The sequence below is a fragment of the Antennarius striatus genome, chromosome 4 (assembly GCF_040054535.1).
Source record: "Antennarius striatus isolate MH-2024 chromosome 4, ASM4005453v1, whole genome shotgun sequence".
Classification (NCBI taxonomy): domain Eukaryota; kingdom Metazoa; phylum Chordata; class Actinopteri; order Lophiiformes; family Antennariidae; genus Antennarius; species Antennarius striatus.
The window spans coordinates 4677107-4704389 of record NC_090779.1 but is presented as its reverse complement, the minus strand read 5'-3'; the positions used below and the strand labels follow the sequence as shown (position 1 = coordinate 4704389).

Sequence of the window (27283 nt, the reverse complement as noted above, 5' to 3'; positions counted from 1 at the left end):
ACGGAGGGAATCCTGCTGAGGTCCAGATCCAGTCAGTCCTCCATCAAAACAATTCCCTCTGGTGACAGCGGCTCACTTTTGATTCAGACGAGCTGCCACTGTGGCTGAGCCGGTGTCTTCTCTGAGTGTCACTGTGGGCTTTTCTTCATGGGGCTGACAAGTGATGACAGTCTGCCTCGCTGGTAGGTTAGCACTCAGTGCACCAGCTCTCCTGTTTGTATTAGCATCCTGCACATTAGTGGCACAATAGGAAGAGAGGGCTCTTAAAAATTCATGAAGACACATTGCATTAAGTTTTTATGAGTTCTTTCCATCGACCTCCATGAGATGGTTTTCCTGCTGCCAGCTGCAGGAAGAAGATACATGGGTGGCTGAGAGGAAGACCAGGAGGAGGATGAGGAGGGGGGGGGGCGCTGTGCAGGACGTAGTGAGGAATGATCTTCACCAACACACCGAGGACAACATGAAAGTAACTGTTGTAGAGGCCTGGATACTGACAGGGTGCAGCACTCGCTCCTCTAAACCTGATGTTCTTTATTCTTAATTTTAAGCTGATTTAGTTAGGAACAACGTAGATTTCAACATAGATGTGATTAAGAACTTTATTGATTGATTGATTGTTTGAAGGATCTTTTTGATTTTATTTCATAAATGTTTTAATCAAAGCTCAAAGTTAGACTTTATATTTTATTTTACTAATGTAATTGTCCATACTACTACTACTACTAATTATTATTATTATTATTATAATTATTATAACAACAACAATAATAATAATAATAATAATAATAATAATAATAATAATAATAATTATTATTATTATTATTATTATTATTATTATTATTATTATTATTATTATTATTTGCATGTTTGCCAAATCAAACATGCGAATCAAACCTATGACCTCCATACCGGATCGGTCGAGGCCCGGGTTAACAACGACCGCCGTCGGTGCTGTTGACCTACAGGGTGCCGGTGGAAATCGGACTACTGTTGGTCAAAGAAGGAGAGGAGGAAAGTCTCTTCATAGGAAGAGAGAGAAGAAGAGTGCCAAGAGTATAGGACTGAGAGTAGGGACGTTGAATGTTGGAACTATGACAGGAAAAGGTAGAGAGTTGGTTGTTATTATTATTATTATTATTATTATTATTATTATTATTATTATTATTTTTATTACTATTATTATTATTACTATTATTATTATTATTATTATTAGTAGTAGTAGTAGTAGTAGTAGTAGTAGTAGTAGTAGTAGTAGTAGTAGTAGTAGTAGTATTTCTCCTGGGTTCAAACTGAATCTGACTGACATTGACGGAGTTCTCCAAATCTGTAGAGAAATATATGTATAATATGAAAAGTATTGATGCTGGAACAAGTGGCCACACATTAATGGTTTGTAAGTTGCAATACGAGACTTTATATTGACTATTGTTTATAATACTAACGCTAAACTAATGATAATGTTTTTACTGCCTTAAGTTATAAAACATTCTTTACTGTTTTGGTTCTTACATTAATCATGTAGACTCCTTTACCTCTGACCTCTTTTTAACCTCTGACCTCCAGGAAAAATAGTTGCAGAGCTCGTCAACTCAAAACCTGATTAAATCAATATTTAAATTTTTTTGGAAAAGCATCACAGCAACAACAACATGCAGTGGGTTTAAAAAAATCACCAACACGCAGTTAAACACGTCCAGCAGTGACAAATCCTCTGTATTTTAGATGCTTCAAATTTAAACATGTGAGTTGCATGTGTTCACGATGTGTCAGACTTCAGGTCTGAGGGGTTCCACATCAGGCGCCTCAGGTTCTGTCCAACAGAGAATCAATCATTTGGGTATCCCTCCCTCCTCTCAGCAGGAGTTGTGTGGTCATACCAAACAGAATGACAGATATCTTCTTCCCTAGAATCAAAACAGCTCTAACTCCCAGACAAATCACCTAAAATATTCCTGTCACTGTCAGGTGATTATGCCTTCACATGTCCACTCATTCCTTACCAGCTAACTAGCTGTTCGGTTACGTAAGGGTTAAATGTGTTGGAGTAGGATTCCTGTTTGTGTCCAGTTACACATATTAAAATCAGTTCAGTTGAAACTGACTGACGCTGTATTTCTGAGACGTAGAGCTGGCGTCAGATGTCAGCTTTTATGTCTCCACTGAGGTGGTTAAGTGATCCGTTTGGTTTTGTTGGATGACAAACTCAACAATGACTTGACAGATTTTCAAGTATATGGTTTATTCTTTCTAGTGTCGTAAGATGGACCTTTTTCTTTACCATTTCTATCTGTTGCACATAAAGTATTCATGGGAATTTGATGAAACTGGTTAGAAGGGCTGGGCTTAAAATGTCACAAGGACCTAATAAATTCCTGACTGGATCCGGTTTAAGGAACTGGTTTTTTTGTCAGTTAAATTTCTTGATGAGTCACCATGAGTCTTGTAAGGCATTGTAGGATAAAACTATTGTAAAAACATCTAAGTAACATGTGACATGACAAGTATGCTAATGCTTCTGCTCTCTGTAGTTGTGTTTCAAAGGAAAGGAAACAATTTATCTGCTCAGTGTTTCTTTGGGTGTCCGAGGAGCCTTCAATCTGTTGGTCAGGAGTACACTGTAATTATCAGAGCCATTCCTCAGTCACAGCATTTCCAAAATGAATTTTGTTGGTGCCTAATAATGAGATCATTTTAGGAGGGCTGTTAGACAGAACGACTGTTGTGACTCATACAGCCAGCCTACCTATTGCCTAACTGACGGCCCGGTTTGTTTACTGACACAACAGTGATGACATACCTCTGTGTTATTTCATTGATCTGTTTGTCGCACCTCCTGTCTGCAGAGACTGACCCCTGGTGTTACTCCCTGACAGATATTGTAAGGTAACATTATATAAATGTATGTATTGGTTTCTTAGCTCTGCCAAGGATTGTTATTTATTTATTTTTTCATTGTTAAAGAAAAAGTACAGGCCTGAAAAGTGAAAGCAGATCAGGACAAATAGTAGAAGCTCTCATTGTGATATATAGATAGATTCACTTAGGGCAGGTCTGGACCCACACGGTACATTGTTTTGTGAGATGTATTGTTGAAAAATGTAAGGAACACAATGTTAGGATTTGTAACTCCAACAACTTTGCTTTTTGAACCTGCAACATTTCTACTTAGCTTATTAGCTTATGTGCGTTAATGTTTGTGAGCATTGGATATACACAATTTCCTGCAGGATTAACATCTATCTATCTATCTATCTATCTATCTATCTATCTATCTATCTATCTATCTATCTATCTATCTATCTGTCTGTCTGTCTGTCTGTCTGTCTGTCTGTCTGTCTGTCTGTCTGTCTGTCTGTCTGTCTGTCTGTCTGTCTGTCTGGTCGTCCGTCCGTCCGTCCGTCCGTCCGTCCGTCCGTCCGTCCATCCATCCATCCATCCATCCATCCATCCATCCATCCATCCATCCATCCATCCATCCATCCATCCATCCATCCATCCATCCATCCATCCATCCATCCATCCATCCATCCATCCATCCATCCATCCATCTATCTATCTATCTATCTATCTATCTATCTATCTATCTATCTATCTATCTATCTATCTATCTATCTATCTATCTATCTATCTATCTATCTATCTATCTATCTATCTATCTATCTATCTATCTATAACATTTACTGAATTGAAAATAGAAATACAGTTATAGTCCTGCACAAAAAAAAAACAATTATAGGAATTGAATAGAATGGAAAGCCTTTTATTGTCACTATACATGGTATAATGAGATTTGGGCAATTCCTTGCAGTGCAATAATTTACAGTAGAAAAGAGTAAGAATAAATACAAATGCAAGTATATACAGTCATTACGCTTCTGATTGTTTACAGGTATACACATCGAATTCACAAGAAGCGCCATGCCCAGCACGGCGTATTTCATGTGCCTGATAGAGGAATTTCAATGTGTGTGTGTGTTGGGGGGGGGGGGTATCAGTGGGTGTTTGAGTTTAGATGTGTGATGGCTTTCGGGAAGAAGCTGTTGTGGAACCTGTTAGTCCTTGATTTGATGGAGCTGTATCGTTTGCCTGAGGGCAGAAGGTCAAACAGGCCTGAACCGGGGTGGATTTGTCCTTTACCGGGGTGAACTGCATTGAAAAGTCCACAAGTGTAAATCTACATTACCTTTCTAAAATAAAACATTGTTTTATATATGCATTAATACTTCAACATAATGAACATATCATTGTCATTTTAATATGCTGATCATGAGTATTGACGCATTGGTGCGAGCAGCTGGTAGATGTTGGACTAATCTTAATTTCAAATAGAGTTTATTATATAACAGTGTTATTATTAAATTGGTTTTCACGGAGCATCCCATTCAAATGACAGGAGGGAGGGAGAGGGAGAGAGAGAGAGAGAGAGAGAGAGAGAGAGAGAGAGAGAGAGAGAGAGAGAAGGGATCACGTGCTTTAAACAATGAATAGTCGATTCTGATTGGTTTTTCTACGGACCAATGAGGAAGAAGAGCGCGAATGGAAACATGGAATGAGGAAGTATTGTCACAGGTTCCGCTCTTGTCTGAATAACTAGTTAAGGAGTTAATCGGGTCCTGTGAGCTGGTTCGTCTCCTCACAGACTGTTAGCTTATTACCCCAAAAGGCTAGTAAAGTTAATGAAGGCTAATAAACGCTGTTTAACCCCCACCGGGCTCACATGTCGCTGAGCGGCTCCAGAGAGACGGTGTCCACCAAGAGGACTCTGTCCAACATCCTGGGTGAGTTGACAGCTGGACCGAAGGAAGGGTGTAACAGCTGACATCCACCTAAACATGAATACAGTACAGTTAGAGACAAAAATAGAGAAAAGAGTAAGGCCATCTCCTTGTTCCACGATTATGTCAAACGTCAGTGTCTCAGTAAACACCGATGTTTGTGACGTTGTTGACACATTTTGACCGTAAAGCACAATTCAGCTGCTGGCATTTAAGGTGCCGTGGGCGTCAGCCCTACTACCTACGTGTGTTTCCCACGAAGTTTAGACACAACTGTGTTTAGAAACATGGGAAAATCAAGACGTTGTGTGTTTTTCCTTCTGTTGTGTTCTCAGCTGGTCGCGTCGTGAAGAGGCCGAAGCAGGAGGACGGACGGCGGCTGCAGGGGGCATCGATCCAGCTGCTGGAGCAGCAGCAGAACATCTGCAGTCTGCTCACGGAGGTCGGGGTGAGTGGGACGACTTCAAGGCAGAACCAGCACGATCTACAGACAAACATTAAACTACACTGATGTAAGCACTGAGCAGGCCTGTTTATTTATCCGTTTATTAAATTAGTTTATAACCTTATAATTGCCTGCATTGAAAGATTTACAGTTTCAACTCAAGTTACAGTATTGTACAACACTTGTTTGGTTGAGGCAGGAAATACAGTATTCTACATTGTTAAAGAACAGACAGAAATGACTTAAGATGATTTTAAAAAACAACAACTATGTAAGGGTATACTGTATTACATAGAGGTGTGATTCATAGAAGTATTTTTATATTTACTTGCTGTATCTATTGCATCTACAATTTCACCCTTTTTTGTAGAATCTGTGCAACGTTTTTCCCTCTCAGGATGGAGAGCAGAAACAGACCCAGTCTAAAGGACTTGCAGGTTCGCTGCTCGGTGAGTGTTTGATAAAAGGTTTCAGGAATAGCCTTTGTTTAGTACATGCATATTTCCAGAGTGGCAAAGATTAAAATGGAAAACCACCTGACACTTTCTGGCTCTGGACACCTGTTGGGAAAGTGTGCTGGAAAAGTAGTGTGATATTAGCGAGCAATGACATCTGACACTCAGTGTTTGTTGAATGTTCTCGTCCAAACATAACCTCCTCACAATGTCTATCCTTGTCTGCTGTTTCTCTCTTGGACACCTTCCAGTTTTACACTGTTTTTCCATTATGTACTGTTGAAAATGGTTTCAACTCAGACTTGAGACTCCCTTGATGACAGCCCAAGCTGGGCCGAAGTGAATGTTATGAATTTGAGTGTGTCTTTTGTCTGTGGCAGTTTCTGAGCTAAGGCGTCAGGCCTTCCAGCTGGGTGTTCCGGTGACGGTGCTGGCAGTGAAAATGGTGTTGGAGAGATTGATGGAGATCACGGGAACTGAGGAAGTGAAAGAAGAAGAGAGGAGAGGGCTATTCAGTCCCTCTCAGCGAGTGAGTTTCCAGTGCTATTTTTCTTTCTGATGAAACTCCTGATCATTTTGTCCGAAGGAAATATTTTAAACTAAAATTAAGAAAGAAAGAAAAGAAGAAAGGAGCTTTATTTGTCATTATACAACGGTACAATGAAATTACAAGGTTAGATGGAGAGTTAGTCCTGAGCCTCTGTACCCTGGGTGCTCTTGCTACTATGGGCCAACATAACCTAAAGTTCCCCATCATCACATGTTGTGATGATGGGGGGTGGGGGGACAAGAGTGCCCAGAGAAAACCCATTCAGACACGGAGAGAACATGAAAACTCTACGTAGAAAGGCCAAGTTGGAAATGCTGGGGTTTCAACCTGCGTCCTTGCTGTGAGGCATCAGTGCTAACCATTACACCACACTGCCACCTGATTCTAGCTCAAACAAATTTTACACATAAACGCAAAACCGTTCTGATCATCAGATGAGTGCATTATTGTATGCTTTAGTATGGTGTGTATTGTGATGTCACAGTAGGATTGAAGTGTTTTTTAGTTTTTGGACTGAAGTTGTGTTACACGGTCGTTGGTGTATCATCTGTTGGTACGTTTCTGCTTCTGCTTCTTCTGTTGAGCTGCACACGCGACCACAGACGTCTCCACCCTTAGTCTGTGTCCCGTTCCTGCAGGAGTCTCACTCAGTATTGACATAACATCAAAGATGGACTCCTGACATTCCCTTCCTGTCCCCCCAGGTCCAGCTGTGTGTCCTGCTGGAGTCTGTCAAAGACCTGCTGTCAGAGGGAGTCTTCTGCCCCAAACTGCTCTGGCAGGAGTACAAAAGAGATCAGGTGTGTGTGTCTATGTGTGTGTGTGTCCATGTGAATGTCCGTGTGTGTGTGTGTGTGTGTGTGTATGATTTATATTGTAGATTTGTCTTTCCTACTTTTAACTGAAATTAATGTCAAACAAATTTGAAAATGATTTAATTCTTTTTTTGTTAATATTTTGCGCAACATCACGGCTTTTTGTGAAGAAGGCCGCGGAATGAATGCATTGAATTAAAGATTTGTTTTTTTAGTATTTACAGAAGCAGCCGCAGCTGGAGGTCATGTATTATCTCCACTTTTACAACATCCTCACCTTTCGGTACATTTTAGAGAGGTAAGAAATACCACAGTTTTCTTTTTCAGTGCTGTACAAAATGTGCAAGGTGTTAAGGTGTGCAGGTTGGTGGGTGTTAAGAGATTTTCTGGTAACTGTAGAGCTGGTCTGTGGAACACCAGGGTTAATGTCATGTTTATCACAATATAGAACAACATAGAACAGACAGTATCACGGCATAGAACCGGTGAAATACTTTAAACACAAACAAGTGGTTAATTTGAGAGGAGTTTCAGGTTGTGCCTCTTCAAAAACATGAATTTAGATTAGATTTTTTTTGGATTTGACAAATTTAGATTTGTCCTTTCTGATCCCAGAAGGACAAACATGCTTTTCTTTTTCATGTTTCAGATTTTAGAAAACATGAATGACCTCTTGGCAATTCCAGAGAAGTGAAGTCAAACTACATAAATTTAATAAAAAACTGATTTAGGTACAATATTATCTAAAATCACAAATTCTTGGCAGAACACTCGCCCAACCTGCTTCACAAACGCAGTACATGGGTAGAGGTGACTTTCAAGTACGCAGATTAACAAGTCTACCACATGATGAGATTTTCTTGTAACGTAAAAGTAATAAACTTTAAACCCTGCAAGTTGCTGATAGTAATGTACAGATTCTTCTCTGTCCATGCTGTGGTTATAAAGACTGTAATATTGTTGACTTAACAGTAGGACTCAAATAAGCCCACACATAAGATGAGTATCTGAATCAGAGTAGAGTCTGCAGTAATCTTTAACCCGTCACCCCTCCTGTCTCTTTGCTTTCTGTCCATTCAGCGATGAAGGAGTGAGGTCATGGTTGGTGTCTCAGTTGATGGATCTGTGCAGCTGGAGGCCTCCGGAAGGAGAAGACGAGACCAGACAAGTTCAGCAGAGAGTGTTGTTGAGTAAGCAGACAGACCTCACTGACTGGTGTCATCGTGATGTGGAGTTATCATTATACTGTATATGCAATACACACACACACACACACACATACACACACACACACACACACACACACACACACACACACACACACACACATGCAGTATACACACACATACTTATATGCAGCTCAATCCATAACTCGATATACATTTCCGTACACAGAAGAGCTGATCTGTTGGTATGAGGGTTAATATTACATCACCAGAGAGCTGCGCTAGATGTGTCTCCTGTATTTATGCTTAGATAACTGACTGTAGGCATCCGTATATCATCCAATGCTGACGACTGCCTTCATCAAACTCTCGGTAAAAATGCTGGGAAGTTTTTGTTCCAAAATGTTTGCCACTGACACGATGTGTTCACACACCTATTCGTTTTTAACATCTTCATTACATTTCCAATTCATTACATCAACCAAGTGTTGAGTTCAGGAGTCTCAGCACTAAATCCTTTCTACGAAAGCCTTTTTTTGCTGCAATCGCCTTAGCAGCAAAAATGGTCTCATAGAAAGGAATCCAGCTGAGACAGTGTTGCCCGTATAACATGCATGAGGTTCTGTGTGATGCTGATGGAAGCTCTCCTGTCTGTTAGCTGTGGCTGGACTCCTGGTGGGAGCTGGCTTTGAGCTGAGCTCTGAACCAGCAGCCGGAGACCAGAGGATCTCTCTGCTCTGCTGCTCAGTGCTGGACGACATGCTATTCTGTGAGTCTTTCTCTGTCCCACTTTCTCCATCCTGTCCAGATGAATATTTAACAAAGCTCTTTGATTCACACCTTTGAACCCAGAAAGCTATTGTCTACTTCTTTAATAGAAAACACAGTTAAATATACAAAATTTTTTGGTGTGTTTCTGTCTGTCTTCCTCAGGGCTTCTGGACATTGTGGAGAACAGTCTGGCGCTGCAGCGTGATGGAGCGACAGCCAAGCTGTGGTACACAGACAGTTATAATTCATTTCATCACATCATTTATCTGGAAGAAATAACAATGGCAGACATCCCAGAAAACATGGAGTTTATTATTGCCAGAATGCCAGAAATGGACGCCTAAAAATGTAATTTAGTGAGCTATACAGACTACACTATCTGATGTGTCACAGTGTCCAGGTTACTTATTTCTAGCTTCAGGTAAATATTCAAGCTTTTAAACAGCCCAGGTCACAGAAGGAGCTCTTTGATATACTTTCTATTACTCGATTTTCCATGGCACCAGGTCCACTCTGTCTCAAGAGTGAACTGCTTTCATTTGATGAAGACTGAGAGCCCACAAAACATCTTTTTAACGGTAACTAACTGTTAACTTTTAGAATTTTCAGCTTTGCAGCAGCAGTTTTTGCGGTCAACCATGTTCAAGATTACAGCTGTTATTAATAGTGACTGTTTTCACTTCTGGCCGATCTGCTGCTTGTTTTCTGAAGTAGTCATTTGGTAAATGTCTGATTTCAAGGGATGTTGCTCAGTGGTAGAGTAAATGCTTCACATGTATGCTGCCGCACGTTAAATCCCTAGTATCTGCAAGCCAGTGTGAACTGTAGACCGGTCCCAAGCCCGGATAAATGCAGAGGGTTGTGGCAGGAAGGGCAACCAGCATTAAAAACTTTACCAAACAAATATGAGCATTCATCTAAAAAATAAAAAGGATGACACGCTGTGGTGACCCAGAACGGGACAAGGAGGAGAGAAGTTTTTCCTAATGGTCAAGTTGATCTGTTACCTTTAACTAACATGATCTGTTGTGACCAACATCTTCAAACCAAAAGAAACAACATTCTAAGAAAAGATAAAGAAAACTTTACCAGCTGAGGAAGGACGACTTTGTCCTCTGAATGGTTGCTTAGTTTTCTACCAATAAACTATGATTTATTACCACGATTAGATGTCAGATCTAATTTAATGCCTGCAAATGAAAACCAAAAAGAAATAATCTGTTGAATACAACGTGGGACACCTTTCTGTACCGTCAGCACATGTTTCATGATGGATGTAAAGCTGTAAGGATGCAGCCCCTGTGTTGGACGTCATTGAAATATTCATCCTGGAATCTGGTACTGTTGGTACTGCCAACATCGTCTCTACCTGTTAATGTAGAAGATAAACTTCCAAAGATGTTCACTGAGGATTTTCTGTGCAGATCACCACAAAAAACATGTAACACTGTTATCCAGCGGCTGCTTGGTGGGTTTTCTGTTTGGTTCTGTCTCCAGAAGACTCTGACACCGGGCCGTGAACATTCCTGGTGCTTGTCTGGTCCTGAAATGGTGAAACAGAGCACCTACCACCAGTGATCAGGCTGCTTGAATCACTGGAATCACTGTGCTCAGTGCGCATTCATCACACACTGACTCACTGCTTCTTCACTGAGTCTGCAACAGACAGCTGTGCTGTGCAGACTTTAAGGTAGTCTTAGAGAGAAACCGCTCATGGTGCAGCACTGGTCCACCACTTCATGAAAAGCTGTGTATACAAACGCTGCAGCAGATCATACAGAATTTCTCTTAAAATGTAGTTCCAAGGATCAGATCTGAAGGTTCAGAAAATGTGGAGAATCTCTGCTGATTTAAATCAGTGATGAATGTTGCAGCATCAAGAACCATGATTTGTGAAGCATCTCATTCCATGAGCTCAGAAACAGTTCAGAGAACAGCTGTCAGCGAACACAGCTCATCTTTGCATCTATGAATATGAGTTGAGACCCCATCACAGGTCATCAACAACATCCAGAACCTCTGTCATCTTCTCTGGACCTGATCTCATTCGAGATGGACCGAAACAAACTAGAAACATGTTCTCTGGTCTGATGAGTCCAGGTTCCAGGTGGACTTTAGAACTCCAGGTCATCCTGTCCTCAGGTTTAAAGAGTGAAGACTCAATTAGTGCTGAAGGTCCATCCAGGTTCTGGAATATCTTCTGTCGTCAAGATGTCTTTCGGGAACATTTCTCTTAATTACATCAAAAAAAAGAAGCCTCATTCTGTTGCTTCACAACAGCTTCAGAGTCAAAGAGTCCCGGTCCCAGACCGATCTGTGTCCTGTCCAAACCTGTCCCACCATCACAAATATGACAAGACCTAAACACGACAACAGATACTTCAGAATGTTGAGAAACTGAAGTCATATATCAAACACGGTCGAGACAGAATTCTACTTTAAGACTACTTTGTTGCTTCCTAAACACTTTGTGAGTGTTGAAGTTTGATGACATGAACAAAGTTGATCAGGTTGAACACTAATTTCTTTGCCTTGTTCTGTATTCAGCTGCATTTCAGTTAGAAAAGAACCATTGTGTTCAGCTTTTGTTGATATTTCACAAGATGTACCAACGTTTCTGGATTTGGACCTTCAGGTTATATAATTATCAGAATCCTTTATTGAACACTATGAAGAAATTGCTTTCCGTTACAGCTGCTTTATTTTAGAACATAAAGACGAAGTTAGAATAAGAATATAGATTTAAGAAAAAAGGGCAAAGGAAATTATGGATAAATATGAGAATAAATAGAAGAATATATAAACATAAATACAGATATCATCTGTAGTGAACAAGCTGTGCATGATTTGTGACCACTATAGATGCATGTCTGTCTCTGACTCCTCTTCCTCCTGTTTTGGATCAGGATTCAGATATTTGATGCTTCGCTGTGTGGAGCCTCAGCATCAGACGAGGCCCTCCGGTGTTTCTTCAAACACTCCCTCACACAGACGCTTACCTACAAACCTCGACTTGCAGGTAGAGCAAAGTTATCAATTTCGATTTAAACACAGCGCTGCTACTGACTGATTTGAATGAGGATCCTGATGTGCAGATGCCGCTTTCAGACTGTTATTACAAACATGTCCTCAGTCTCAGATGCCGTTGCTCTGCAGAACGAGTGGACCTTTGCCAAAGTCTGCACGCTGGTGACGTCTCTGTTCCGTAAGGTAAATGTTTCCATGGGTTTGACGAGGGTTCCTTCACATCACCAGCTTTCCAACTACAGTATTCTCAGTCCCTTGCCTTTGGAGTTCAGAGCCTCCTGTCTCTCCGACTATGTTCATTGTGTGAATCGTTTTAACATGGTTGGTGTCACTCGTGTATTTTAAGCTGTTGACAGCAGTTGGATCACCTCAGGCATCGGATGTACGGCCCGCAGCCCAGAAAGTATTGATTTATCTGTGATAATGTGGTGCGACTAACAGCTGTAACTCGTCCGGCAGCTGGCTGTGGTCTTGGGCGTAGAGCAGCTGCTCTCACACCTGCAGCAGGTCCTGGAAACACATGAAGTCAACTGGAAACACGTCCTGTGCTTCCTGTCCACACTGCTGGTCCACAACCCGTGTGCCGAGCCCAGCCTCAGAAGTGAGTAACGGAACGACTGGCCTATCCTCACACACTGGTGACGTGTGTGAGGATAGATCAGACCATAATGATGGAATTTAGTGTGTAATCCACAGTTATGTTGTTATATTCACATTGAAGCATCAGGTTGGTGGACGCATTATGGGAAACACAAAGAGGAGAAACCTGATTGTGTTTTTCTACCAGTCAGTCGCAGACATGTTGTCTCTTGTGGTGTTTGTCTCTCAGAGCTGCTGTCCAGGCTGCTGAGCTCCGCGTTTGAAAGCTACGAACTGGAGAACTTGATAACCGCCTTCCTCCTGGCGCGACAGGGGGCCCTCGAGGGCCCCGGCGTCTTCCCCTCTTATAGCGAATGGTTCAAGGTGAATGGTTCCAGCTGATTAGTAGTTTAGTTCGGATGTAGTGTGTGTTGACAAATTGCTTTATGGTTGTTTTTTACTTTGCAAGATTAACAAAATGGGTTGTTGACAAAACCAGCGATGCAATAATTCAAGAGTTATTAGTATACAGTATTTTCTGCACTATGAGGCTCACCTAAAAGCCTTTAATTTTCTCAAAAACTTACAGTGCGCCTTATAATCTGGTGCGCCTTATACATGAAAACAGTTTTAAATTACGGTATTCATTGAAGGTGCGCCTTATCATCAGATGCACCTTATAATCCAGTGCGACTTATATATGAAAAACGTTGTGTACTACGTCATTCATTGAAGGTGCGCCTTGTAGTGCAGAAGATACTATAGTCACTGTGACATTTTTTAATTCATGGGTTAATTTCCTGTCCACATATTAAAGGTAGTCGTTTGTACATCTCCTTCTTGGCTTCTCAGATGTCTTTTGGTGGAAGCACTGGTTATCATGCAACCAGTAAGAAATCTCTGGTGTTTCTGCTGAAGTTCCTCTCTGAACTGGTGCCGTTTGAACCCCCACAGTACCTCAAGGTACAGACATAGCGAGAAAACTGACATTATTATTGACCACATTCTCCAAGATGTCAGGTATATAATGTCTATTTTTGTTTTATATTAATATTCATACTCTTACTTGGGATTTGTTTCAAAAGTTATACTGTAATTGTAATCTTTTTAAAAACGAAGGGTCTGAAGTAGCCCTTCCACCACAGACTTACAGTCTGTACTAAAGTCACACTAAAATCAGCAGATAAAAGATTTACAGTCATGGTACGAGCTGTGGTAAAGGATGGCGATGCATAGGAAGGTGTGACTTTCAGGACATCGCTGTGATTTTCCTGCAGGTCCACATCCTTCACCCTCCATATGTACCTGCGAAACACCGCAGCCTCCTGATGGAGTACGTCTCTCTGGCCAAGACCAGACTGGCTGACCTCAAGGTAAGAGCAGGGCTAAACTTTCTAAGTCCTTGCTGAATTTTGATTTTTTCATACTGGATAAATCTAATATGATTATAATGAGTGTGTGTGTGTGTGTGTGTGTGTGTGTGTGTGTGTGTGTGTGTGTGTGTGTGTGTGTCTCTGTGTGTTTGTCTGTCTCAGGAGTCAGTGGAGGACATGGGATTATATGAGGCTGTTTCTGGTGCAGGTGGAGCAGCTGCACAGGTAACAGCGAGACCTGGTGGATGATCTGTGTAATAACAGTCAGATGTTCAGATCTGAATAGACTTTTAACAAGAAAGATAAATTATATTGATCTCACCCCTGTTTCAAGTGTGATTATTACCTTCACAGAGGATTGGTTATAACCTACTTCAAAGCATTTTGATAGCAGTTCAATGATTTTTTTTGTTGTTGAGTGGTTTTCCCTGAGGAGAAGAAGTCATTTTAGACACCTGCTGAAGAATCAGTAAATGTTTTGTAGCTGTGATTAACACAGGCTAATCTGTATTTTTGTTATCTAAGTGATATAACAAGAAGTGTCTTTTTGTGCTGCCCCAGTGCCAGGCTGTCCAGGATGTGGAGAAAGCAGCATCTCTGTTTGAGAGCACAGGAAAAATCCCTGCCACCGTCATGGAGGCCAGGTACTCCTTCAAGTTATCAGCTGCTTTACAGCTGGAGACGGTCCTTTTTAAAAATTATGTAGAGGCAGGAATTGATCCAGACAGACACAGATAGCTGTGGTCCCCTGTGTTCTGACAGTATTTTCCGGAGGCCGTATTTCCTGACACGCTTCCTTCCTGCTTTGCTGACCCCAAGAGTGGTAAACACCTTCTCCTCACTGTTATTTATCTGGTATTGTCAGAAGTGTTTTTGTAAGTTTTGTTATTTATCACATTTGTAAAAATAAAGTTGCCTGTCGTTTTTGAATTCCAGCTTCCTGTGAAAGCCGATGCCCAGATGAGTTTCATAGAAGCTCTGAAAAAGTGAGTTATTACCAGACGCTTATAAAATATGAATCACAGCTCAACCAGCTCAGCGTTTGTATGTCTTTAGACGCTTGAGCTGACATAATTTGATCCTGTTGTGTATTTATTATTCATAATTATCCTGAAGTCCACGCTTTTACCAGCTGTGAGTATGACATCATCGCTTCAGTTTTGTTTGTAGGTCTGATGACTTTTTGTAACACGTTACTATTTAGCTTTCTGTGTATTATCACTTTTATGTTTATCTGTATTCAGAGCCGATAAGATTCCCTCTGCACAGTATGCATCTTATATGGAGGCCTGCCAGAAGCAGAGACAGCAGGATTGTGGGTATTTTTTATTTAACACATTTGTTATTTACTGACAAAGATATCATCACAGATATTTATCTCTGTGAGGACGATGTGATTTCAGTCCAGTCTGTCTTTCAACAGAAATACTAAAAACTACTGTTTTGATGAAACGTGTTGGAATACCAACAGACAGCTGAGCAATAATATCAATAACCCACATGTACTGCAAGCATTGTATAAATAATTCCTGAGGGGTAGTAATACAGTGATTAGTCCATTAATGAACACATGATATTGTTTATTAGATTGATCAGTAATTCAGCATTAGAAACTATCTATAATGATATATCCACTGCCACACATCCTGCAGTTTGTTAATTTTCCATAATGCAGACTTGATATTGAGTGACTCACAGGTTGAGTGTATGTGACTGAAGCATCTAAAAATGCTGACTCAGACAGATGGGATGTACAGCAGTCATGTAGCTGAGCGACACGTCTGTGTTTGCAGCTACAACGTGTTTGGACAGCGGTGATGAACCTCTGGACGTCCTGAGGAGTCAGCTGGAGGAGTTCACAGCGCTGCTTGTGGAGGAAAATGACGGCGGTAGGCTCAAATCAACACACACACACACACACACACACACACACACACACACACACACACACACACACACACACACACACACACACACACACACACACACACACACACACACACACACACACACACACACAGAGTTATGGTTGAAATGTTCAAAGTAGTGGTTATTCATTTATTTGCCCACACATGAAACTGCATGAATATCCAAATAGAGCAGAAGAGTCAGTCAGGTGAGATGAGGAGCCAAAGACCATCCAGCAGACCTCCTTGCTATTACACAGGAGGAGATGCTTCACATTCCAATATAACCACCTAATAAACCTACTAAATTCATCTGGTCTCTTCGTCCTTTAGCTTTAGTTGCAGCTCAACATCTTCATCCTCCATGTGTTTCCAAACCAGAGAAGGAATCTGGATTTGGTTGTGCCGCACATCATCTCATTTCCTTTCCCGTCATGTTGGTTGTGTTTCCTCAGAGATATCAGCCAGGTTGTCCCGGATCTCTCACACTCTGAGCGACATCTTTCCGGACGGTCCTGACGGGATGATTCGACAGTCAGTCATCAGGCTTCACATCAATACTCCTCCGCCCTCTGGGCCCCACCTCAAAGTACACACTGATGGATTTCACTCTCTTCCTAGTTTTCATGTTTTTGTCGTAGAACTTCAGCTGTGGGTCTGTCAGTAATGTGTTCTCTACAGGATCTCTTCCTCAAACCCTCAGGTCATCAACTTAATGCTGACCAACTTCTGCCAGTGCATGTTGAACGTTTCCCGGTGTAAACCTCCTAACAAGTGAGTAGCACGAGGTGTCTGAAAGTTTGACAGATAAAAACATAGACTTTTATTATTATCAGATACCGAAAGGTTTTAAGAGACTATATCCACCTGTGTGTTGCTTCACGAAGTATCTATCTACAGTCCATGATTTGGAACAAGCAGCAGATGGTTATTTCCACTGTTCCGTGCGCTGGTCTGCAGATAGACAGAGCGGATCTTTGTGGCTCATCAGATACGCTTTGTCTCCTCAGACAGACCCGGTGGGCCTCCAGGTTTGTCAGTGTGCTGCTCGGTAACACTCAGCTGCTCACCAGCCTCCTCCACAGACTCTGGGACTTATTTCACAACCAGGTATTAAAAACATTCCTGCTGACTCTTTTCCTTATTGTCTTGATTAGTGTTCAGTGGACTCAAAAGTTGATATGAAGGTATGTTTCTACGCATCTCTTCGGACAGTCCTCTCTGCTGTGCCATTGTGTGGCAAGATGCTTCTTATGGGAGATTTTAATGCACGAGCAGGGAAAGACCAGGCCTGGTATCATTGGGAAAGAAAGGCCTGGCATCATTGGCAACCAGGGTATCGGCCACTACAATACCAACGGCTTACTACTTCTCGGTTTATGTGCAGAATTCAATCTTTGCATAACCAACAGCATCTTCAGGCTCTGCACCAGGGAGCACCAACAGAAAATCATTCGTGGAACCACAGGCATGATCTTTTGTGCTCGTCAGCTGCTCGAAATAACCAGGGAACGACAGCAACCCATGACAATGATTTTCTTTGACCTGTACAAGGCCTTTAATTCCATCCCCCGTGCTGTCCTTTACGGTGTGCTTAAGAAGTTCAGCTTCCCCCAACAGTTTGTCCAACTGGTGCGAGGTCTGCATGATGATATGAGGGGCTCTGTCATCCACGGTGCTTCTGTTTCACCTTCATTCCCCATTGAGTCAAGTAAGGATATGTGCTTGCACCAACACTCTTCTCGCTATACCTTGCAGCAGTTGTGTTGTGTGTCAAATCGTCTCACCCTCATCTTGGAGTGAACATCAGACAGGACGGATGGTGGTCTATTTAAACTGTCTAACGTCTAACGGCCTGAAGAAAGACATCTGAGGTGAACATCTCTGAACTCCAGTACGGTGATGACAGCTGTGCCCCAGCCTCCTCCCCTGCTGAACTAGAGCAGAACTACAGGAGACCACCAATGCTTTTGTGGAGGCATATGTGAGTGCAGGACTGGAGGTCAATGTCAGAAAGACAAAAATCCTCTCGCATTCCCACCATATTTAACCTCTTCAGGTTTTTTATATAACTATCCATGGCAATTTGTTAGAGCAGGTTCCCAGATTCTGCTACCTACCTATAATCAACAACACCAATGTTATGAGGATGTCAATAGCAAACTATACCACCGTGTCTTCTCACAACATAGCCTGTCAGCACAAACCAAGATTAGTGTCTATAGAGCTGTTGTGATTCCAACCCTTCTCTATGGATTATTTCCAAGAACCAGCTGCGGTTCCTTGGTCATTATATCGTAAGGAAGACTCATCCTTCCCCAAACAGACCCCGTTTGGTGAACTGGCCCATGGCTCTAGGTTGCTAGGGGTTGTTTTCGAAGCTGCCATTATAGATTGACTGGATTGGTGTGTTTTTTAATTTCCTTCTGGATCTTGTTCACTCCCTCTGTCAAACAGGGACCGTCGCTGAGTGCAGCTCATCTACTTGGTCTGGCAACTTTTCTGGTACATCTTCATGCATCCATGTCCGACGGTCCTCTGGTTCAGCTGGTCTCACCCATTCTGGCCACGCCGGTGTCAGTGGGAGAAGCTCTCTGCTCGGCGCTGGTCTGCAGCACCCAGGATGACATGATCTTCTGCGTCCGGTGGGTGACGAAGTTCAGGTTACTCATGAAAGGCTGGGGCGGATGAGCGCCCAGCTGCAGTCGTAATTCAGTCATCTCCTTGCTGTGCAGGTTGTGTGTGCTAGCTGTGTGTTATGGGTTGTGTAGAGGACACTCGTTGCCTCAGCAACAGCAGGAAGACTACATAATCACCAGCCTCTGTAAGAAAGTAAGTCTATTTAACTTTTTTTGTGTTCTTAGAGCTGGACCAGATGTGTTCAAACATACTGCAGTCAGAAATATTCACATTTACTCGAGAAGCAGAAACTGTTGATGTGTTATTTTTCTTCACAGAACCGCCACCACTTCAGATCCAGTAAAACCACTTTAGTCTGTGCTGGTGTTTCTAGCCTGAAACTAATGTGGATTAAAAAATATATGCATACTGGGTTACTGCAATATTTTCTTTTTCCAAAACTATATTAATTCTAAAAAACTGTATAAAATTTTAGTTAATAATTTACATCTCAAATTGTTAAGTTCAGACATCATGTAAAATGAGAAGAAAGCAGAACTTTCTGTAATTATCCAGAGGACAGGATGTCCTTGATTTCTAAAGTCCACCTGGGACCTGGACTCATCAGACCAGAGAACATTTTTCTATTTTGTGTCGGTCCACCTCAGATGAGATCAGGTCCAGAAAGTGACAGAGGTTTTAGATGTTGTTGATCACCTGTGATGGAATGTTAACTCACATTCATACATGCGGAGATGAGCTGTGTTCACTGACAGCTGTTCTCCGAATTGTTTCTGAGCTCATGGAATGAGATGCTTCACAAATCATGTTGGTTTTTGATGCAGCACCATCTGAAATGTCAAAGGTCACACATTCAGTGTTGGTTTCCATCCTTGACCTCAAGTGCAGAGATTTCTTAAGCTTCTCTTGATCTTTGATGAAATGATGGACTCCTCCTCCAACTCCTTTCAGCTACACGTGCAGAAACTTTGATTTTAAACTCTGCCCTGTGGAATTTTTTCTTGTTAACGACTGAATCTGTTGTTTGTAATGTTTTTAAATAAATGTTCCGAATGATCGAAAGTGTTAAGAAATTATTATGTTCTTTATTATTAATGTGGAGTAAAATATCCCAACTTTTCTGAATTTGACCACATTAAGAATAAGGGTAGTCTTTAGATTAGTCAGAACACAACCTATAGGAGGGTGTGTTGTGTTGCTCACATCGTCAGACTTTGATTTGCATGGTGTTGCTGGCCTGCACTGCATCACATCTCCATGTGTTCAGCTTCAGTACCTCATCCCAAGACTGCTGCCTGAAGCCAGAGGAGCTCCGATCCCCACCGGCGGTCCGGTCGACGATCACCAGGAGAACCGGACCAGCCTGTGGAGCAGCGCCACAGACCACAGAAACACATGGAGGAAGACTGCCTGGCATCTGTGGAGGCACCCATCTTTTCATCAGCTGGGCCTCATGTCCCAGTACCAGGTAGCACAGGTCGACCGGGCCGCTCGCCATCTGCTTTCAGTGGAATACTAAACATTCATTCTGTTTGTCAGCTTTCCTTGTCAGAATGGTTAACCAATGAGCTACGAGTACAGAGAAGGGACGACGTCCTCTCAGACCCAGAACGGTGAGACGGCCACACCCACAATAAAACCCTCATTCACAGACGCCACAGGCACATGGTAATGTCAATACACCTGATAACTGTGTGTGTGTGTGTGTGTGTGGGGGGGGGGGTGTGGGTGTGTGTAGTCAGGAGTACCAGCAGTGGGCCTGCCTGGAGCTCTTCCTGCCCCGTCCGGAGGAGCAGGGAGGCTGTGGAGGAGACACGAAGAGCCTTTGCTCCCATCTGCTGACCGCCATCATGGACCAGCAGTTAAGGTGTTACAGCCACGTTCCTGACAGGCTGTTTGCACACAGACCTAACTAACATCCAGCTACCCTGGTCATATTTATTTCTAATCAGGATATGTTTTTATTTTTGGTTTGAAATCCTAACCAACCAAAAAGAAATTCATTCATTTATCTCCACCAACCACCTATTCAGGACATACCCCGCGTCTCACCTGTAGTCAGCTGGGAGCTTCAGCGTGACCCGTGACCAGAAACTAAATTAACCTTAAACCAAACAGATGATTCTGACTGGCACATCTCAGGAACGTGTCATAGATTTAATGGAACCAGGAAAGTCTTCCTTGTTTCGTTTAATCTTATTTGTCTGTGTAGATTCTGAGTGTTCCAGGTCACGGTGGGTCAACTGGACTTGTAGGAGAAGCTCGAGGACATTCTTCCTCTCATCAGGTCTGAGCTGACATTTGAGAGGTGGAACTTCTTCAAGCTTCACCTGCAAGTCTGGATGACTGTATCCAACACCAAGGTCTGACTCATTCAAAGAAACAATAAATTCAAGGGAAATGCACATTACTGTATTTTTTTCCTTGTGTCTTCTGTCAACAGTAATCAGGTCCTGGAAACGTTTGATAAGAGACTGTCTGGACCGGGGACGTGTCTTCCAGACATCCTGTCCAGACTCCAGGTGTGTGGGAGGTTCATTCCTTGTCTCAGTGCTCACAGCAGCCGTCCCATTTTAACAGGGATACCGGTGCAAGATTCATTGTGCACGAGTGATGTTTAAATTCTTCTGCTGAAAAGCTGACATGATGGTTTCAGTTTCTCATATTAACTTAATAGTAGATTAGTTAAAATGTCTGTTTCTACAGTTATTACTACAGCGATTATGAGCCACTACTACTGTTACATTTTTGCAGCTTTAGCAAAGGCTACTCACCCAGTCAAAACTTTAGCTGTCAGTGTTGCTAGGCAACAAGGAAATCATTTAGTGATGGATAGATAAGAATCTGAGGAGCTGGGGGATTATCCGTAGATCAGATCGTCTCATTTCTCGGCACGACCGTCATACAAAGGGTTAGGGTTAGGGTTGGCATTGGAGTAGTATGCCTGTGGGGGGAGACGTAGCTCATGGTTGTGTGACTTCACTACAGCTAACACACGTGGAGAGAGTTTCATGATGGGATGCTGAGGCTACTGGAGTTCATAGAAAATAGGGGAAACTTTGAGAAATGTTCATTCAGCATCATTTTTGTGTGAAGGAGCTCGTCTACGAGATGGAGTTGACCCACCTCTCCAGCAGCCGTCCAGGCGGAGCCGACGTGCATGACTTCTTGTTTGCGTTGGTGTCTGAGAGATGCTCCTCCGCTGGGGGGCCAGGATCAGCAGGCCTCAGCGGCGAGCTCAGTCTGCAGAACACTGTCAACACATGGAACAGGTAGACACACTAATATCACACAGACCATCTGTCCTGTCGTGTTGAGTCACTGAAAACTGTGTGTGTGTGTGTGTGTGTGTGTGTGTGTGTGTGTGTGTGTGTGTGTGTGTGTGTGTGTGTGTGTGTGTGTGTGTGTGTGTGTGTGTGTGTGTGTCACAGGGTACTGCTGACCCTCCCACCAACGTTACTCATTGAAGTAAAGACTGAAGGGGGCAGAACGACTCTTGATTGCAACAGGATGATAGAACACATCAACCAGCAGCAGGTGAGCTCCTCTGTCTGATCAGTGAATCTCTCTCCTCGTCTCACGTCTGACGTCCACTCCTGCTCGTGCAACAGAGGAAGGCGTGTCCTCCAGACGGCGTGCTGTCTCACCGTCTAACAACACACATCCTGAAGGTGAGGATGGCTGCTCACGGCTTGGGATGCTCCCGCTGCCCGTCCACCAGCTGAGAAGAGTGATCATTGTGTTTCCTCCGCAGGGCGTGTTGTGTGTCAGCGTACGTTGTGAACGATGGGCGGAGGAAGTCAACAAAGCCTGGTCCCAGATCAGTCTACGCTGTCCTCTGCTGCTGGTTTCTACAGTGGTACCGCTTGTCTCTCTGCAGATAATAATATCAAACTTTGCAATGACCAAAGGCCCACTGGATGTCCTGTTGTGTTTCATCATGATGTGTGTGTAGCACTGGTGGGAGCGTCTGTCTCCGGTGCTGCTGTCGCTGTGGGGGCGGCTCGGTGGCGGGGGGCGTTTACCGGAGCAGCTGCAGCTGCTCGCCGACTGTCACGACTGGTCCTGCAGGTAAAACCCATCGACGACTGTTTCTGGTCGTCTGCCTCACGGGGGCGATTTTTAACGGTGTCCTGTGTTCAGTTTAGAGACGAGACCGTCGTTGCAGCCGCCTGCGGCAGCAGCTCTGGTGCTGGCGGCCAGTCTGCACCGAGTCTGTGGGGCCCAGGGGTCTGACCGGCGGGCCTTCAGCGCTGCTCTGAATGTGATGCGACCAGAGAGTAGAAAGCAGGACAGAGAGGTGAGTCAACTCACTCACATGTAGTAACGTAACGCACTTTCCGTTATCACGGTCAAAATTCATCACAATCACGACAAAATTGTGCAAAATTTGACCAAAAACTATATTTCCCACAATGCAGTAATTCATCCCATTTTAACTTTGACAAAAATGTTTTGAACAATGTTAATGTCTTGACTTATGTTTGATGTTATTTTTCTTTATTCATCGGATAATTTGATCCTTGATTGGTGGAGTTTTGTGGGTTTAATAACCTGACAAATCTAAAGGATTTATATTATAACAGAGCAACAAGCAAACATATTTTTTCTCTGCAACTGTCATGTTTGTACCTTGAATAAGTAATAAATTCAGAGTTATTTAACATTAAGGAATAGTTACAGTTATTTTACTTTGCATCAGTTACATTTGGTTACTTTTAAAAGTTACATGTGGCCCTTTGAGGACAGCCGTTATGCTGATGTGGCCCTCAGTGAAAATGAGTTTGACACCCCTGGTCTACAGTATTCTGAAAGACTCACCTCAAGTTTTTAAAAGATGTAGCAGACCGGAAAGATGTCACCAGGAGTTTGCTCTCAGCTTCTTGCTGGGATTTCTTGACAGCCTCGTGCTGCAATCAGTGTCTAATTCTGGTCCATGTACTGTATTCTTGTTTCAATGCCAGTGAAAATCAGTCAGTCTGGTTCAGTGTCGTCTGGACTGCTGGAGTCCTGAGTGATGGTGGGTTAACTGTGGTGTTTTCCTGATGCACCTTCGGATGTAGATCATTTCCTTTAATGTAGACCTAATCTGTGACCAGCCGACTGTCTTTTGCTGTGTGTCTCTACTTTGCTGTCATTATCTCCTGGTTTGGTTTTGTCTTCCAGGTGTTGCTCTTTCTATTCTTCCTGTGTGTGAAGGACTTCCTGTCAGAACTTCTGTATCCTCAGGTGATCAACACTTCATGTCCCGGTGCACTGACTGTGTGCTGGTTTAAGTTAGATGTAAAGCAGAGGCCTGTCCTTAAGGCTTGGTATACTAGCTTTATATTAAATGTACGTCTTTAGAGTATTAATCTTATTATTTCATGCTGGGAAACAAAGTTATTTCCTTTATGTAGACTTTACACACTTCCACAGGTTGAACTTCTTGTCTGATGTTTGATCTCCCAACCACAGGAATGAAACGGAATAAATACACAACAAATGTATAAAGAAAAATAGATCATGTTTTCAAAATCCACCTAAACCCCAGCTTAAGACCTCATGTTTTGTTTACCCGCAGTCAACACCAAAAAAAATCTGTTCTCAGCAGAACTCAGACATCAGAACCCTTTACCTCTGCTCTCTACTGTGAAAAAACTGGTTTATGAAGGGAATACATGTAAATTTATTTCAATCACAATGTTTTTGGTCTTGAATGAAGTCCTAAAGCCAGGTCTACACAAACCCAGAACAAGTCCTGAATGTAAACTCAGGTGTATGTGAAGGCATGTTATCGGCTACCATTTGTGGTCCTTACAGACTGGTTCATTAGATGTTCCCCAAAACGAAACTGTTGCCTCCCCTGTGGTGGTGCAGCCTCTGAACACTGTGCTTGTTTCTAAAGGAGACGCATCGGGGAGCCGGGTCTCTGTGCTCAGACCTCCTGTCTGTGTTGGTGGACGCCGCCGACTGGCTGCTCATCTTTAAATCCAACGGTACGGAGTGAAAATCCCAGCAGCTGGTGGTGATTGGCAGTTTTATAGCCACTTTATCCTGATCAGTCATTCGATATTACAAAAACAGGATGGTAGCACTGACATGACATATATTCATATACTATATTGGTGTGATGCATCTTCTTCCTGAACTCCAGAACCAGGGGTTTTACCCTCGTTCACCATGATGACATCAGAGGAGTTCACTCGACTGATGCCTTGGGCCTTTTACAGGTCAGTGTTTTTACAAACCTCACATCCACTCAAGCAGGATGTTCTTTGCAATCAAACTTGGTCATTTCTGATCCTTTTTTTTGCTCAGTGTCAGGGAAATTTAGAATGCCCCTAGTAGGTACATCACCTGCGTTTTTATCGAGAACAAACTCACACCAGTCAAAGTTGTCTTTCGTGACTCGCGAGGGACAGCAGAGCTCTTACTCAGGAAGACGCTTCTCCAAACTGTCAGCTGTCCCCGTTCGCCTTTTTATTGAGCTTTGGCATAGCATCTCACAATACATAGTTACGTCATTAATTTACCATAACAGCAGTTTTTTCCATTAAGGCGTGCTGACACAGCTGCACTCCTTCTATGGTTAGTTTCCGTTAAAGCGTGTAGACGCAACTGCATCTCTTCTGCGGTTAGGGGTAACCTGTCATGTTCAGAGACCCTTTGTCTGCAATTTCAAAGTCCCCCACCACTACCTCATCTTCAACAACTTTTCTTTGTATGCTATGGGGCCAGTCTTCTTGGAACTGCGTGGACGACGGGTGCTGAGGCTCGTCCTCATCTGGACCTATGTCCTCGGCTGAAGCCGCCGCCTTTATACCAAATTTATAACATAATTTCTTTCACACTCAGTCCAAATAAAAACAACAGAATTATTATTAATAGCAAAAGGACACCATGGAAAACAGGTGATGTATAACAGATGATGTCACATTGGTTGAATAAGAGATGGGCATCCTGCAGAGGTTCTCTGCTTCAAGGAGTCCAACAGGGTGAGAACATTTCTCAGTTTGACCTCAACAGTTCATGAGAGAGACTCTGGAAACATTTCTGCATGTAGGATCAAACAGGCAACAGCCTGTCTGGACTCGACCTCATTCACACGTGTATATTTATAAACAGGAACGTTGATCAGTTTGAATATTACCTTTTTTAACTAGATTCACCTGCATTTGTTGACAAGATTTGCAAATCATTGCATTCTGTTTTGCAATAAGAATCATATTTCACCTTATTAGGTTAAAGTGTTTTATATCTGGAATGTTCTGAATAGGGTTACAGACTCCGTGTGTGTTTGCGTGTGTGTAGCCTGCTGTTCCAGCAGAGTCCTGAGCTGCAGCACAAGGCGGCGTGCTGTCCCGGGTTCCTCCACACGGCCGTCCTCTGCTTCGTCAGTCTGCAGCAGCTGTTCCTGGGGGGGCACACACCAACCGGTGACCCCTCTGACCCTCAGGTGACCGGGCCTCAGACGTTGGTTCATATCAGACCCACTTAAACCCGTTCACCGTTCTGACCACAGCTCTGCATGGTTTTGTCAGATGCAGCCTCTCCAGATTGTGAGCCAGGCCAGACGGCTCCTCCTGGCAGCGATCTCAGAGGCGCCTCCAGCTGCTCTGTCCACCAACCAGCTCACACTGGTAACATACTCTGTGCACACAGTACAGGCAGTCCTCAACATACGAACACAATTGGTTCCCAGATGTTGTTCGTAAGCTGAATTGTTCGTAAATCGTCCTATATTTCATCTATAATGGTGAGTTGAGGTAATTTAAATGTAATTACTACTCTAAATACTAAAGTAATATTCCCTCTAAGACTGACCAGAAACAATTACAGGATATAAAAACAACACATAAATAAAATACAGGTGTAGGTTGTTTCAAGTTAACTCGTTCTTGATTAAACGTCGGTTTTAAAAAACACAAAAAAATTTTTAGTCAAATTTATTTCACTCGACATTGTCTTTCTGTCCATATGGACTCCAATCACTACAAAACCATTAAAAGCACATGTTGCTGTACAATAAATAAGAATAAAAACATGTGATCAAAAAATATGCACGTATGGTTCCAATATCTACTGTTAAGAGTGACTCGTGATTCATGATTATTTTAATTCAGATTAGTTTACGATAAACTTTTGCTCCTTATAATTTAATCCTTGAGAAGAAGAAAACACTTCAAGGAACTCTCCACCAGTTTTTTAAGTGCATCCAACAACAGCCAGAATCAGCTGTTGACGCTCTGAGAGACAACAAACAACAACGTGGGCAGAGATGAGATTTGGAGCTGCGTGAACGCAGCAGTGCTGCCCCTACGAGGGTTGTGGCAGAAAGGGAAACTGCAGGACAACAGTCAGATATGGCAGCGCGCGTTTGTTCGGATTTCCGAATGTTCGTACGTCCAATGTTTGTATGTTGAGGACTACCTGTACGCATCTATGACTTGGTAGATCATAGGTCTTCATGATTGAAAGTAAGAGTCACTCATCTCCATCATCTTCATCACTTTTCCTGCCAGCTGCAGGCCCGGTGTGCAGATGTGGACCCAGATGTGGCAGCAGCGCTGTCCGTGCTCTCAGACCCTCACAGCCTCAGTCCAGAGATGGACTTCCTCTGATGTGGATCCACGCCTTAACTTCACAGAAACAACTTCTTGATAAAACATTCTCACACATGATTTTACGACACGCAGGAAATACCAGAACTTTACTTAATTTACTTATTGCATTTCCATGTGTCGGCCCGTTCAACACAGGCAGCGTCTAAACGTATCTGATGTGGAACTGAAGCT

At 42.8% G+C, this 27283-nt stretch overlaps 1 protein-coding gene across 4 annotated transcripts; it reads left to right on the top strand.

The window, feature by feature from the left end:
- The first annotated feature begins 4592 nt into the window (after positions 1-4592).
- LOC137593993 (Fanconi anemia group A protein homolog) lies at positions 4593-27150 on the top strand. 4 transcript variants are annotated; one of them, XM_068313152.1, is made up of 42 exons: positions 4593-4781; positions 5114-5226; positions 5621-5672; positions 6059-6207; positions 6933-7028; positions 7259-7341; positions 8124-8233; positions 8868-8978; positions 9143-9206; positions 11887-11999; positions 12114-12190; positions 12467-12608; positions 12837-12970; positions 13439-13549; positions 13864-13959; positions 14122-14184; positions 14521-14603; positions 14722-14782; positions 14896-14945; positions 15204-15274; positions 15753-15848; positions 16322-16455; positions 16570-16640; positions 16877-16976; positions 18324-18511; positions 18602-18698; positions 19774-19974; positions 20046-20119; positions 20245-20373; positions 20950-21028; positions 21603-21778; positions 21938-22043; positions 22118-22177; positions 22261-22365; positions 22462-22577; positions 22650-22806; positions 23673-23735; positions 24394-24484; positions 24643-24718; positions 25800-25944; positions 26030-26128; positions 27011-27150. In XM_068313152.1, the coding sequence occupies exons 1-42, from the start codon at positions 4721-4723 to the stop codon at positions 27107-27109; spliced, it is 4302 nt and encodes a 1433-aa protein (XP_068169253.1). In that variant the 5' UTR covers positions 4593-4720; the 3' UTR covers positions 27110-27150. The 4 variants fall into 4 exon arrangements, 3 of the variants coding, with proteins under 3 accessions (XP_068169253.1, XP_068169252.1, XP_068169254.1); XM_068313151.1 differs by having other exon boundaries at positions 5594-5672; XR_011035198.1 differs by lacking the exons at positions 24394-24484; positions 24643-24718; positions 25800-25944; positions 26030-26128; positions 27011-27150 and adding an exon at positions 23471-23526 and having other exon boundaries at positions 5594-5672; positions 23673-23739.
- The last annotated feature ends 133 nt before the right edge of the window (positions 27151-27283 follow it).

Coding starts and splice junctions, on each gene's coding strand:
- LOC137593993 (XM_068313151.1), top strand. CDS start 4,721: ATGTCGCTGAGCGGCTCCAGAGAGACGGTGTCCACCAAGAGGACTCTG. Junction 9,207..11,886: donor GGAGCGACAGCCAAGCTGTG/GTACACAGACAG, acceptor GTTTTGGATCAG/GATTCAGATATTTGATGCTT. Junction 20,374..20,949: donor ATCATGGACCAGCAGTTAAG/GTGTTACAGCCA, acceptor TTCTGTCAACAG/TAATCAGGTCCTGGAAACGT.